The sequence below is a fragment of the Eptatretus burgeri genome, chromosome 16 (genome assembly GCF_056783735.1).
Source record: "Eptatretus burgeri isolate ZD-2024b chromosome 16, Ebu_testis_v1, whole genome shotgun sequence".
Classification (NCBI taxonomy): Eukaryota; Metazoa; Chordata; class Myxini; order Myxiniformes; family Myxinidae; genus Eptatretus; species Eptatretus burgeri.
In genome coordinates this window covers 59,384,706-59,399,192 of record NC_140976.1, presented here as the reverse complement: position 1 = coordinate 59,399,192, position 14,487 = coordinate 59,384,706, and the positions used below count along the sequence as shown (strand labels likewise).

The 14,487-nt window shown below is 46.1% G+C and overlaps 1 protein-coding gene across 4 annotated transcripts in view; it reads right to left on the bottom strand.

Annotated features, from left to right (window-relative positions):
• LOC147011137 (calpain-9-like) overlaps positions 1–14,487 on the bottom strand; it is a 70,939-nt gene that overhangs the window by 52,826 nt on the left and 3,626 nt on the right. For all 4 annotated transcript variants that reach the window (XM_085860054.1, XM_085860055.1, XM_085860056.1 and 1 more), the window contains exons 2-5: positions 14,232–14,301; positions 6,386–6,504; positions 5,216–5,349; positions 4,773–4,941 (exon numbers count right to left, since the gene is read on the bottom strand). In XM_085860054.1, the coding sequence (XP_085716180.1) occupies positions 4,773–4,941; positions 5,216–5,349; positions 6,386–6,504; positions 14,232–14,301 (492 nt within the window). The remainder of the gene's footprint in view (positions 1–4,772; positions 4,942–5,215; positions 5,350–6,385; positions 6,505–14,231; positions 14,302–14,487) is intronic.

The window sequence follows — 14,487 nt, the reverse complement described above, 5'->3', positions numbered from 1 at the left end:
CCAAGCCCATCCCTCGGAGCACTGCAGTTCGAGCAGAGAGTGGTAGGCTCTTGACAGAGGAGTCTGAAGTGAAGGCCCGCTGGGCCGGTTACTTCGAGCGGTTGTACCAGGCTGATCCCCCAGCTGTCGAGTTGACGTCAAGGGTGTTACAATCCCTGTTGCTGACCCTCGAATCAACTGTGGTCCACCATCGCTTGTGGAAACACGGGCTGCGGTGAACCAGTTGAAACGGGGCAAAGCTCCAGGGATCTGTGGCATCCATGCCGAACTTCTCAAGGCTGGTGGAAATGCTGCACTCGCGGCCGTTGCATGCAGTTTTGTGCTCTGCCTGGAACACAGGCATCATCCCAACTGACTGGAAGAGGGGCCTTGTTGTCCCTCTCTGGAAAGGGAAGGGTGATCGCCAAGACTGCAACAACTACCGAGGGGTGACGCTGCTCTCAGTGCCGGGCAAGGTCTTTGCTCGGATAATTCTTGATAGGGTTCGCCACCATCTGCTTGAGCACCAGCGTCCAGAGCAGTCAGGCTTTACACCAAAGAGGTCAACGATTGACCGTATCCTTGCACTTCGTGTACTCACCGAACGCAGACGAGAGTTTCGGCAGGGGCTGCTTGCAGCCTATGTTGATCTCTGTAAAGCGTTCGATTCAGTGAATTGGGATGTCCTCTGGAGGATTCTTGGTCTTCGTGGGGTGCCACCGAAACTGATCGATCTGATGTCTGAACTCTACTCTGGTACTGAGAGTGCTGTGAAGTGTGGTGGTACCGCCTCTGACTTATTTCCAGTTGTTACTGGAGTTCGTCAGGGATGTGTACTTGCCCCCACACTTTTCAGCACTTGTATGGACTGGATTTTTGGGAGGATGTCGGAGAGATCAAGTTGCGGTGCATCGTTTGGCAATGTCAAGATCTCGGACCTTGATTTTGCAGATGATGCAGTCATCTTTGCGGAGACTTTAGACATCCTCTTGGGGGCCCTCGAGGTACTGAATGAGGAGTCAGAGCCGTTGGGATTACGGATTTCTTGGGTCAAAACAAAGATCCAGGCTTTCGGTGACATCTTGGATGCTGCTGTCCTGTCTGTGTCTGTTTGTGGTGAGGATGTTGAGGTCGTGGATAGATTCACTTACCTTGGCAGTGATATTCATGTCTCCGCAGGTTGTGAGCCGGAGGTCAATAGACGTCTGGGTCGGGCCTGGGAGTCATGGATTCACTGGATCATGGGGTGTGGCGTTGCCGGTACCTGTGCGGGAGGACGAAAGTCCGAGTCTTCAGGTCCTTGGTACTTCCAGTCTTGCTCTATGGGTGCGAGACTTGGACTTTGACCAAGGATCTGAGACGGAGACTTAATTCCTTTGGTACCAGGTCTCTTCGGAGAATCCTTGGCTATCGCTGGTCGGATTTTGTGTCCAACGAGCGGTTGCTGAGAGAGACTCGGATGAGATTTGTTACCTGCATAGTCCGTGAGCGTCAGCTGCGGCTGTATGGACATGTGGCTCGTTTTCCTGACGCTGATCCTGCTCACCAGATTCTCTCAGCGAGGGAGTCTCATGAGTGGAGGAGGCCAGTGGGCCGACCACGTGCCTCATGGTTACAGCAGGTTGACCATCATCTCAAGGAGATGGGGATGGGCCTGGCATCTGCCTGGGGGATGGCCAGACGGAGGCCCCTGGAGTACCGGCGGAAAGTGGACGCAGCGACGCGCTGTTCTGGCATATGCTCCCATACCTGACCTGACCTGAGATAGTGAATCTGGAAGTGGGATGGATCAGTAAGGATGAAGTGAGGACTGCTATGAAGAAGATGAAAAGTGGAAAGGCGGTTGGCCCAGATGGTATACCAGTGGAGGCATGGAAGTGCTTAGTAGAGATGGCAGTGGGGTTGTTAACCAGATTGTTTAATAAAGTCTTGGAAAGTGAGAGGATGCCGGAGGAGTGGAGATCAAGTGTACTGGTTCCGATTTTCAAGAATAAGGGTGATGTGCAGAGCTGTTGAAATTACAGAGGGATAAAGTTGTTAAGCCACACCATGAAGTTGTGGGAAAGAGTAGTGGAAGCTCGGTTGAGAGTAGAGGTGACGATCTGTGAGCAGCAATATGGGTTTATGCCAGGAAAGAGCACCACTGATGCGATGTTTGCTTTGAGAATGTTGATGGAGAAGTATAGGGAAGGCCAGAAGGAGTTACATTGTGTGTTTGTGGATTTCGAGAAAGCTTACGATAGGGTGTCAAGAGAGGAGTTGTGGTATTGTATGAGGAAGTCGGGAGTGGTGGAGAAGTATGTGAGGATCGTGCAGGATATGTCTGAGGACAGTGTGACAGCGGTGAGGTGTGCGGTAGGAATGACGGACCGGTTTAAGGTTAAAGTGGGATTGCACCAAGGATCCACTCTGAGCCCTTTCCTGTTTGCAAAGGTGATGGACAGGTTGACGGACGAGATCAGACTGGAGTCTCCGTGGACTATGATGTTCGCGGATGACATCATGATCTGTAGGGAGAGTAGGGAGCAGGCTGAATCGAGCCTTGAGAGGTGGAGGTACGCACTGGAGAGAAGGGGAATGATAGTCAGTCAGAGTAAGACGGAGTACATGTGCGTAAATGAGAGGGAGGGTGGTGGTATGGTGCGGTTGCAAGGAGTTGAGGTGGGGAAGGTGGATTGGTTTAAATATTTGGGATCAACTGTCCAAAGTAACGGAGAGTGTGGGAGAGAAGTGAAAAAGAGAGTGCAGGCAGGATGGAGTGGGTGGAGAAGAGTTGCAGGAGTGATTTGTGAGAGAAGGGTAGCTGCAAGAGTGAAGGGGAAAGTATATAAGACGGTAGTGAGACCAGCTATGTTGTATGGTTTGGAGGCGGTGGCACTAACAAAAAGACAGGAAGTGGAGCTGGAGGTGGCAGAGTTAAAGATGCTGCGATTCGCTTTGGGAGTGACGAGGATGGATTGGATAGGATAAGAAATGAGTATATTAGAAGGACAGCGCAGGTAGGACGGTTTGGAGACAAAGTGAGAGAGGCGAGATTGAGATGGTTTGGACATGTGCACAGGAGGGAAACGGAGTATATCGGGAGAAGGATGTTGAAGATGGAGCCGCAAGGCAGGAGGAGAAGAGGAAGGCCAAAGAAGAGGTTCATGGATGCGGTGAGGGCGGACATGCGGGTGGTTGGAGTGTCAATGGAAGATGTGGAGGATAGAGCGAAATGGAGACGGTTGATCCGCTGTGGCGTCCCCTAACGGGAGCAAGTCGAAAGAGGAAGAAGAAGAAGAAGTAGGAAGTGATAACACATATAGATGTCACAAGAGGTGCAGTTATATCACTGGGAATATGAAAGCAAAAGTTGGAATTTTCATGTATAAAAGGTTAAAATTGAATTTAGAAATTGTCAATAGTTTCTGTAACCTTGGATACATGATGGAGGCATCAGGAGAAGCAGAATTCGCTGTTAGATCAAGAATAAAGTCAGACTGAAACAAGTGGAACCAACTTGGTGGTACCATGATACAAACATCCCATTATGTGAAAAAGTTAGAGATGATAAAGTGCTTGTATCAGACCGGTATCGATGGATGGAAGCGAACCATGGGGAATGCAAATGGAAGATGTAAAAATAATGGAAAGAACCAAGAGATGAACGGATCTTCTCTGTACTAGTGAGGAAGAACCAAGGAAGAGAAGACTTGGTTGGTGTGATCATGTGCAATGAAGTTCTGCAGAAGATAAACCTGTAAAGACAGGAATAAAATTTGAGGCCCAAGGAAGAAAGCCAAGATGACATGGATTGAAACTGTCAAGGAAGAAATGGAATGTTTGGGTTTGCACGCAATGGATCGGTCCGTATGGAGGAACGCCATCATTCGACCAACACGTGTAAAAAAGGGGGGAAATGGCGGAAAAACGTTTAGTGGTGGTGGTGTTGTTGTGTGCTGTTTACACAGAAGTAAAGCGAGAAAAAATGTTGGAAATCTTTGACATTTTGAAAAACTTGGTCATTCCTAGCTTTGTGATGATAACCGGAGAGGTCATCTGGATTGACGTGCTTGAAGTTGCTACGAAAAGATCATTTGATTGATGGATGACCTGCTGCTGCGATTGCAGCAGAACCAGAACCCCAGCTGGTAACCTGGCAAGTGCAGGCATTATATCAATCTGGTAAATAAATGGACCTCATTGAAAATGCAGTCAACACAAATGTGTGGCCGGTAATGGTGGAGTCCAGATGTGGTTTTTGGCAGTCATGGACAAAGCTGGAATGTTCATCGTCTGTTGATTTAACATGAATGCCATTGTCCCAGCTCCAAGACACAGTGGGTCGGCACCACTTGTTTCCTAAGAAGTTGGCTCGTGGGAAGTTGTTTATATCCACGGGGAATATTCTGGAAGTCCTCAGAAATGCACCATATGCTCTGAGACTCGTCAATGTGGTGACAATTGACTGAAGATGGTTAAAATTATCATTTCGAAAATGCTGCCTTTGTTTTGTTGATTTGAATGATCTGTAATAATAAATAAATTATAAAAACCATAATAATAATAAAATAATAATAATAATAAATGTTCCCTTACAAGGAACTTCACACATCGGAGGTCATTCGGCCCATCAAAGCCTGTGCTATGTTTCCAACTTATGGTTTATTTGTCTGTGTTTTATCCCTTTTAAATGCTAAACATCAAGAAAAGAAGCAGCACGCACCATCACTTGGCTGGGGTTTGAACCTCTAACCTCCCAAGCTCAGAGCAGATGCTCTCTCACCATTACACCACCGATATCGACCACCAACCTGGATGTGCACAGTAACCAGGGCTGCTTGTTTGAGTGCTTGCTTCATCATTTTGCGAAGGTTATCTGGCGGCTTTTCCAGGGAAATCGTGTTGCAAACCCCACCGGTGAGGTCCACCATGGCATCCGTGGGGATCCCACCGTGCAGGGCCTCATAAGAGCCGTGCAACCTGCAGGAGAGATAACACAGGACTCGGCTCTGGATGGGAGCTCGACAATAATGGTAAATGCTGGTGGCTTCACCAAATCATGTTTTATCATCTAGTTGTGAAATTCCTTGATTATTATCAATGGCGTGAGTTGAAGGTGGTAGCGCGAAATCCAAAAAACGACACATTCATACATTCGACCTCGGAAATTGCCGCGTCGTCAGCAACTTGCAGTGAGGGAAAGAACGAGATTGCTATAGATGCTTGGCAATATTAAAGTTGGAACCAAGTTTACTTGGCATAGGCTTTTTCGAGCAGTGCACTCCAGAATTCGTTTCGTTCACCCGAGTGTAGGAACACCAGGTGACCGTTCTGCACAGGCAACCTGTCATCCACCACGACATCCGTCCAGCTTCCCTGCCACCAGAACTGGACAGACACAGTCACGCAGACCGAAAGAGCATCATTGAAGTTCACGGTGAGCTGAACATAACATCATGAAGCCTAATGAGGTGGTTTGAAGCCGCCCCATTCCCACTCACATATCAATAACTCAGCCGCCTCGCTGAATTATGGCTTCATATTATTGGGACCTTTGCACACACTTGTGGGAGGAAAATTGAAAATCACTCCAAACAGGAAACATACTGTTTTTAGGGACGTCATAAAGGGCACAAACCAAGTTACAATGAAGGCCGAGGTCCAAGTTCCAATAAAGTCCCAGGTCTAAGTTACAATAAAGCACCAATGTCCATTTTCTCAAGAATGCATGGGGTAAGGTGTTCTATGAATTCTCCAATTTTTTTAGCTCGTCTTCAACGAAGTTGTGAGGAGCTATTAAAGAATATAGATGTCCTTCCTTCCTTCCTTTCTTGGGTCTATTAACATATTTTTGTTTTTTCTCTACTTCTCCAAGGCAGCTTAATGGATCGTTAATGGATCATTAAGGCGGCTTAATGAACTCGTCATGATGATTCAAGATGACCCTCAAGACCCCGAAGACCCCCAAGTCCCCTAAGACTCTCTAAGACCCATAAGACCTTTTAAGACCCTTCAAGACCACTAAGTCCCTTTATAACCCGAAGACCCCTAATGCCATGTAGAGCCTTTAGAACGTGAAGAGCCCTAAGACTCATAAGACCCTTTAGACACTTTGGCCCCTCAAGATCCCGAAGAACCTTTAGACCACTCAGAACTCTAACACCCTTTAAGATGCCTAAGACCCTCTTTATCACCTACTGCAGCCCGACTACATCTGCCCTCCATAGGGAGACGGGCATCTGTCCCACTTGGCACTATTCATCTTCTTTTTTTTTTTGTGCAAGTGAGAATTGGCTTATAGTGATTTACATATCTATATGGTGGTATACACAATAGGCAGTACGAAGTAATAAGTTAAAAACTAAAAAGCCAAGCAGTTTGTAAAATAGAGTGGTGTTTGTGCCTGTTGTGACACCCCGCTGACCTGAAAGTGAAAGATACCGGCGTAGTCTTTGGTGAAACTTTGCGGAATGCAAAGCACTTTGTGAATGAGCTTTTTCTTGAGGGTCAAACACCCCAAAGATGAGAGCAGCCAGCAGTCACCTGTAAATTGGAAAGTTGTCCTTAATTCTCGGACCTTTCATTTATAAATATACAAGCACAGTTTATCGGTTTCTGTGTCCTGGTCTCGACATTTTTTCACCGTACGAGGTATACATTTAAAACATCAAACATGAACAGCCAGGAAAGACTTTGAACTCTATTCTTTCTGGTTTGCACTTGGGAGCCAAATAATCCTGAGAAAGCCCAGATATGGGAGCAACAGCAACAGCAAGGATATTTAAAAAGTCACCTTCACAGTGAAGTCCAATGTGTGCAAAAAAATGTTGGAAATCTAACATGTAGCAAAACATTTTATATTATATATATATATATATATATATATATATATATATATATATATATATATATATATATATATATATATATATATAATAGGCTAGTGCTATCTATCTGGGTGTCTGTCTGTCCCACCCTGAAACACAGTAATGCTCCTCAGAGAGAAAAATTATTCAGTAAAAGCTGCCTCAAATTAGTCCAACCCCCAGAAAAAATTATAATTGTTTCAATGAGACCCAAAAAATTGTTGAAACTGGATGGTGTATAAGGCAATCGACCACTGCCTCAATCGCTCCCGATGTTGTTTCCATTAAAAAAATATGCCACAATATCTTTGCTGTTAAGAAATATGATGATTTCATAATTTGACACTACTCTGTACATCTATATACATAATAATACGCCGATTCATCGATCTGTTTGTTTGTAACATTCATTCCATTCATTAAAGACATCATTTGGCCGCCATGTTGGTTTTAGGGGAAGCCCACTCTCGGCACCACGGAACACACATTTACAACAAGAAAAGCATGCAGGCGGGACTTCCCGTTCTCTACGATGCGTAGGGTGGACGCAGAATGCAATGCAGCCTGCTTTGGAAACCAGGTGTGAGATGATGAGAGCCAGAGGCTAAGTCAGTCCAAAGACGAAGAAAACCAACATTGAGCAGCTCCAGCGATGAGTATCACCCAATATGCAGAAAGCCAAACAGAGCACAGTTGCACCCAATATGCAGAGACAAGTGTGGACATTGCAAAGAAAGCATTGTGTCCAGACATGGTGTACAAACACAAAAAGTAAAAGTCGGCATTGTTGATTGAGGTTTCAGTTCCCACTGACTTTCGACTAAATTATACAGAAATCAGGAAAATGACCAAATACCAGAATCTGAAGAATGAGGTCAAGAGGATGTGGGAAGTGAAGAAAGCTGAAATTGTACCAGTGATAGTTGGAGCTACATGAATGATAAAGAAAACCCTTACTGAGAACTTAAAAATCCTTACGTAGAATATCACTACAAACGATCTACAGAGTGGAGGCCGTCAGAGGTTCAGTGAAGATTCTGAAAAGAGCCCTTGGAACGAAGCTATAAGAACGAAGTTTCACAATTTGGTTCATAATTCACGATCCTTTACCAAAAAATAGGAGGTGGAGATTTTGAGTTCTGGGAGAACTTCCTCCCACCTCCTGAAACCCACAAATGAAGAAAACAACCAAAAGAGAGCCAAACAAAGCACTACCAGCCCCGAGGAGCGCCAGCGACGATAAGCTCCTCAATGAGGCCTCGTGCTCCTCTTTGTCCTTTTCAGATGAGACATCCTGGTCTACCCTCCATCTTCTCTCCAGGCCATTCTTCTTTCTCCTACAAGCAAGGTGGCTACTTCTCCTCCACAAAGGAAGGGTGATACCAGCTTGGGTCAATCCCAAAGCTTCTTCAGAGCAAAACCACACAAATGTCCTGCATCACAAGCTCCTCTCTGAACCATTTTCTCATCCTCCTTCCACACGAAGCCACTCTTCTTCCTCCTAGTTCCTCCTTACCCTCTTGGGCGGAGTTCTCTCTGGGCAGTCACACCCACCGGGTGGTCCCAATAAAATGAATAAAAATCCCATTGTCACTTCTGGCTCCACAGCACATTGCTGGCATGCTCTGGCCAGAGATCATAATTGGCCAAGTCACACACATGTGTGTCTGTGATGGGAAGTCCTCACCTAGCCCCGCCCACAAACAAGAGGTCTTCATGCCTGCAATGGGACTCCAACAATCCCGTCTATAAATTACATACACTGCCTCCTCAGCATCACTTGGAACAAACAACTTACTCTGACAGGCCCGTTACATGGCAATTTAACCGACTCGAAACATACGGACCATACCACACTTACCACAGTCTAGCAAGCTATGGGTGCCCCCTCTCTACATAACAATCTTTTATATGGGTAAGGTGCATCATCAATATGTGATGATGCTGAGGGAGAGATTTGTTTTGTGTTGGTAAAGTAAAGCACGAGTATTGGGCGTTGTTAAGGTCGAGAGTGGTGTGGATATATACAGTCTGTTTTTTGTCTTAATTTTTTTAACCTACCTTTCTCCCTGCATACCCACAAGTCCAGATCGTTCTTCTTCTTCTTCTTAATCTACTTCTTCTTCCTCCAACTGCTGGCACACCATCTTTATTCTACCTGAGCTGACCCTCTCTCGCCATTACCTTCACGATTTCTTCCTACAACCTTCCATTCCCGAATCTTACCTATCTTTCAAAAATACATCAAAAATTAATAATTTTCCTTGTATCCTTTCGATTTATACACCACCTGTAACCACGTGTCTCTCTCCACCCTCTTCCTGATACGTTTTATCGACCCATCAGCTTCACACTGCGTTTACAGTTCCAAATTCACCACACACCTCCATGATTTTACTTCAACCTTCCCTTTTCCGAATGTTATGCAATCCTCATTTAAAATAAATAATTTCACTTTTAGCGAAACAACTCCCATAGCCACATGCTTCTCCCGTAACCACGTGATCTGTTTCCACCCCCTGCGTTCGCAGATCCAAATTCACCATTCACCTCACGATTTTTTCGACAACATTTCCATGACCTAATCTGATGAAAACTCTCTCAAACAACAATAATAAAATAATAATAATAATAATAATAATAATAATAATAATAACGATCTTTGAAAATGCTTCATCTTCCTCTCTCACACATGTGGTACTCTTTACTGTATCATAATGCACTACTCTTCTACAATTTAAACAGACTGCTCTCAATTCAACCTCTCCTTCATACCTTGCCCAAAAAATCCAACTGTTACAGCGTTTCTTCTCTCCATTCTCTTAATTCGCCTTTATTGCATCCATCAAGAAACGTGTTTAATCACAACTCTCACCTAAAAATTAAAAAAACCCAGTTTGCTATGACTGTTCACTTTCCATCAACCATTCTTTCTTTCCAACTTCAGTGCCAACTCACCCCTCTCACCCCTCACTCTCAAAGCAATCATCACACTCTTCTCCCTCCAAGCCTCCTTCTCACCTCTCTCAAAAACTCCCCCCTCACATTTCTCCCTCAACTCTCCCCACTCACCCTTTTCCCACCATTCACCCCCCTCACTCACCCTTCTCAAAGTTTTCCCCCACTCTCATCCACAAAGCTGCATCCTTCCCCTGCCCTCTCACCTCCATCTCATCACTGCACCTCCTAAAATCCTCAACTGCCTTCTTCCCCCTCTCTTGTGTCCCCTCTATATCCCTCTCCCCCAGCGCCACAGAGCCTTTTCTCCTCCTCATCCGGCCCCCTCCCTGAGCTATTCTGCAATCCCCCACACTCTTTCAACAACTTTCCTTCCCTCCTCCTTTGTCCTACCCTCCCCTTCCCCGACCATCTCCTGCACCCAAAGCATCCTCCCTCCCTTTTCATTAACAGTGTGGACCTCAAATATCCGGGGACTTCGCTCAAACCTCACAGATCTTTCCATACAGGTTGCCACAGACAAACCAGACATAATCTAACTAACAGAAACTTTCCTCCCTCAAGACATCTCTGATTCCTCAGCATCTCTCCCTGGTTACTCCCTCATCCGGTATGACAGACCTGAGCTTCGTCCTGGTGGAGGAGTTGCTCTCTTCATCAAAGACTATTCCTCACTCTCCATGCACTGCCCTCACTCCCCCACACCCCCAGGAATACCTCTGGCTCCGGTTTCCCCTCCACTCTCACCTCATGTTTATATGTGTACTGTACCGTCCACCGAACAGCGATAACTCCATTTACACCACACTGTCCAAAAACATGGACCATCTTCTATCTTCTCATCCAAACTCTCTCTTCCTCATATGTGGCGACTTCAATTGTCATCATACCAGTTGGCAAGGTGTGGGCACCTCTTTCATCTGTCATGGCACCTCAGAAAAAGCTTTCTGCGACTCATTGGGACCGACTCAATCGGTTAACTTCCCGACCCGGATCTCAACCAATGGTACTGGATCTCTTCTGGATCTGATTTTGACAAATTTCCCTGAAAATATCTGCTGCTCTTCCTCCACTCCAATCGGTTCTTCTGACCACGTCCTTGTCAAAGTGGATATCTCTCTGGCTGTAATTCGAGAACCACCTCACCGCCGTCGAGTCTGGCATTTCACTCAAGCCGACTGGCAGGGTCTCCGAGCAGCCATCAAACTTATAGACTGGTCTCCTATCACGACTTTCTCCAACATCAACTCATCCTGGGAATTCGTTCAAAGAAACTTGCTCTCCCTCATGCACAGATTTATCCCCTCTCGGCTTCAGTTGTCCTACGCTTCCTCCCACCCATGGTTCACTGAAGCTTGTGGCGAGGCAGTTGTCCTGAAACAACTTTCCTTTTCCTCATGGAAAGCAAACCCAACTGAAGGAAATCTCAATTCCTTCCATAAAGCTCGGAACAAGTGTGTATCTACCCTCAGGAGAGCCAGAAAACAACATCTTTCTCAGCTCAAGTCTGAACTCTCAAACCTCTCTCCCTCCTCAAAATCCTGGTGGCATCTAATCAAATCTGTTTCTCGTGTATGTTCCCCCTCCATCCCCTCCCTTACCTCAAATGGCCGCACTGCTGATACTGCACGTGAAAAGGCTGAATGCCTAAACTTGGTGTTTGCATCAAAATCTTGTGTCCGAAACTCATTGCTTTCAGGACCCAACTAACCCAGTCGCACCAAACTGTCCCTGGGCTGTGTCCTTTTCTCCTGACAAGGTGGAGAGTTTGCTGTCAAAACTCGACTCAGATTCTGCAACCGGTCCAGACGGCATCAGCCCACATGTCCTAAAAACCTGCTCCTCTGCTCTTGCTCACCCTCTCTGTTCTATTCACCCTCTCATTTGCTCAAGGTCATCTGCCATCTGCTTGGAAATCAGCAAATATTACTGCCCTGCATAAAAAGGGTGCAAAAACAGATCCCTGCAACAACAGACCAATCCGCCTTCTCCCAATCATCAGCAAGGTTATGGAATCCATCATCGCTTCATATATTAAATTCTTCCTCTTCTCCAATGGCTTGATTTCCGATCATCAATTTGATTTCAGACCAGGTCACTCTACCCTGGATATGCTGCTTCTGCTCTCCCAACAATGGATGGAGGTCCTCAATGCCAGACATGAAATCAGAGCCATATCCCTAGACATATCACGTGATTTTGACACAGTCTGGCATCCTGCCCTACTCACCAAACTCTCTTCCTATGATATCCAAGGCCATCTCTACTCATGGCTCGCAGACTTCCTCTCCTGTAACAGTCAACATGTGGCCCTAAATGGAGTTCTTTCATCCACTCTTCCTGTCCAGGCTGGAGTTCTGGGCCCTGTTCTTTTTCTGGTTTTCATCAATGATCTCTCCAACTCTGGAAAATCCTCTTTATCTCTTTGCTGATGACTCCACCCTCTGCCGTACCATCGGTCATCCCTCAGACCGGCAAGCAGCAGCTTTTTCGCTCTCTGCAGATCTGAGTGAAATCACAAACTGGTCCAACACGTGGAACGTCTTTCATTCCGGACAAATCTCACACTCACTATGTCTCGCTGAAAGGACCATTGGAAACCTCCCTTCCCCCCCCCCCCATCTTCTTTCTCAACAATCCTCTGGAAGAAGCCCTTTCTTTCAAGCTTCTGGGTCTCATTATCTGCCATGATCTTTCCTGTAAGAGCCACATTTCCAACATGGCTTCCAAAGCCAGTCGCCGACTGGGAATCCTCCATCGTACAAAGTCCTTCCTCGGCCCACCTGAGCTCCTGACCACATACAAAGCTTTCGTCCACAGCCTGATGGAGTACTGCTCTCCCCTGTGGACTGGTGCTCCTGCCTCCCACATTTCTCTGCTTCACACTGTGGAAACCAAGGCATTTCGGATCATTGGCATCTCCCACGATGAGGCTGTCTTTGGGCCTCTCACTCTCTCACTGCAGGCAGGTCAGTGGTCTTTCTGTCTTCTGCCGTCTCCTCTCCGGTCCTGCCCCCCCACCCCCCCACTCTGTCTGCGATTTGTCCCCACCATATTTCCGCAGGGTGCTCAAGGGCTGCCAACCTCTTTCTGGTAAAACTACCAAAATCACGAATCACTGCTCACCTTCACTCTTTCATTCCTAGTTTTTCCCGACTTTGGAATAAATTCCCTTTCTCTGTTCAATCCCATTCTTCACTCCAGGCCTTCAAAACAGTTGTTCACCACCACCTCTTATCGTCCTCCATCCAAATCCTCGATCTTTTCTACCCCCGTTAATCCACCCCAAACCCACCTCCTTCAAATTCCCTGCTTTCCTTCCTGAAAGTCCCTGTCATGTCCATTTTGTATTCCCCATGTTCCCCACCCCATCCCTCTCCCTTCCACAGATCTCCTGGTGTCTCTGTTCCCCACTGTTTTGTCCTTCCCACTCCCTCCTCTCGTCTCATGCCCTTCTTGCTGTGTGTTGTGTGTTAGCTCTCATACGAGCCTCGACAAGGTGCACAAAAAAAAGTAGTAGGGTGAAACTCCACTGGAAGAGAATGACAGGTTGTGGAAGTGTGTGGAGTGGTCGTGACAAGATTTGTCTTCCGTGCATTTTCAAAATATGTCACTTGGTCTCTGAATGATTGGAATTGTCCTGATCGCAATACTTGAGCCGTTTTAACCAGCACAAGAATTAAAGGCTTCCTTTAATTTTTTATTTTTCTATCTTGGTGTTTTTACCATGGACTTCCACTGGTATCGTTTAAACATGTACCCATCACTTTAAAGTCTCTCCCAGCAAACTTGTCTCTGTCTCTTCTTTCATGGTTGCCCCAACATAGCCAAAGACCGCCGTTCACATATATGACGTATGAACTATCTGGGTGTGCCATTTTGTTTATCATGTCGGAGCAGGTGACCAGGTAACTACATTATTTAAATAGCAAGATATGTAACCTGGTATCAAGGGTTCTTTCATCCTGATCCACCAAGATCAGATCATTTGCTCTTGACAGTTTTTGTAAGAATTTGTAATTTGTTCAGGGTGCCCGCAGATTTAGGTAGGACTTCACCTACTATTCTTGAAAGACACCACAGGATCCTTAATGTCCACCAACTACCAGTGTTGGCAGACGAGTCCTCCGGCTTAACGTCCATTATATGGACGGCGCACACAGTGACGCCTCGCCCTGCCTGCGAGACCCCAAGATGGGAGTTTATAGCCGGGTCACGATTCAAACCCAGGCTAAGACAGCTCAAAGGGAAGTGTGAATACCTCTAGTCTACCACCAACCTTTCCTTGACCAACAGTTTGTCTATTAAAGGCATCATTGAAACATTTGTGGAAACTTTGTGGTCTTACAACCTTGTTGACCCAAATTATGGGATGGTGAGGCTTTGCTTTTGCCAAACATTCAAACGATCACATCAGTCATTTCTTGGAATAAATAACCAGCTTACCGAGAGCTCCTTGCATGATGTCAGTCCGAGTTGCATTTTCTGAGATGAAGAGTGGATTCAAAGAAATTTCCTTTGAAAAGATATGAAAATCGATAAATCGATCAGGCCATGCATTCTGTACTCACAGGGTGCACCGTGGCATTCACAGAAAAATGTCACCTGACTCACCTGCAATACATTTGCACCATTAGCTTACAATATAAACATTGCTTTTAACGAATTTCTCAGATGGGGCACCAAAGGCTTTGACGTCAGA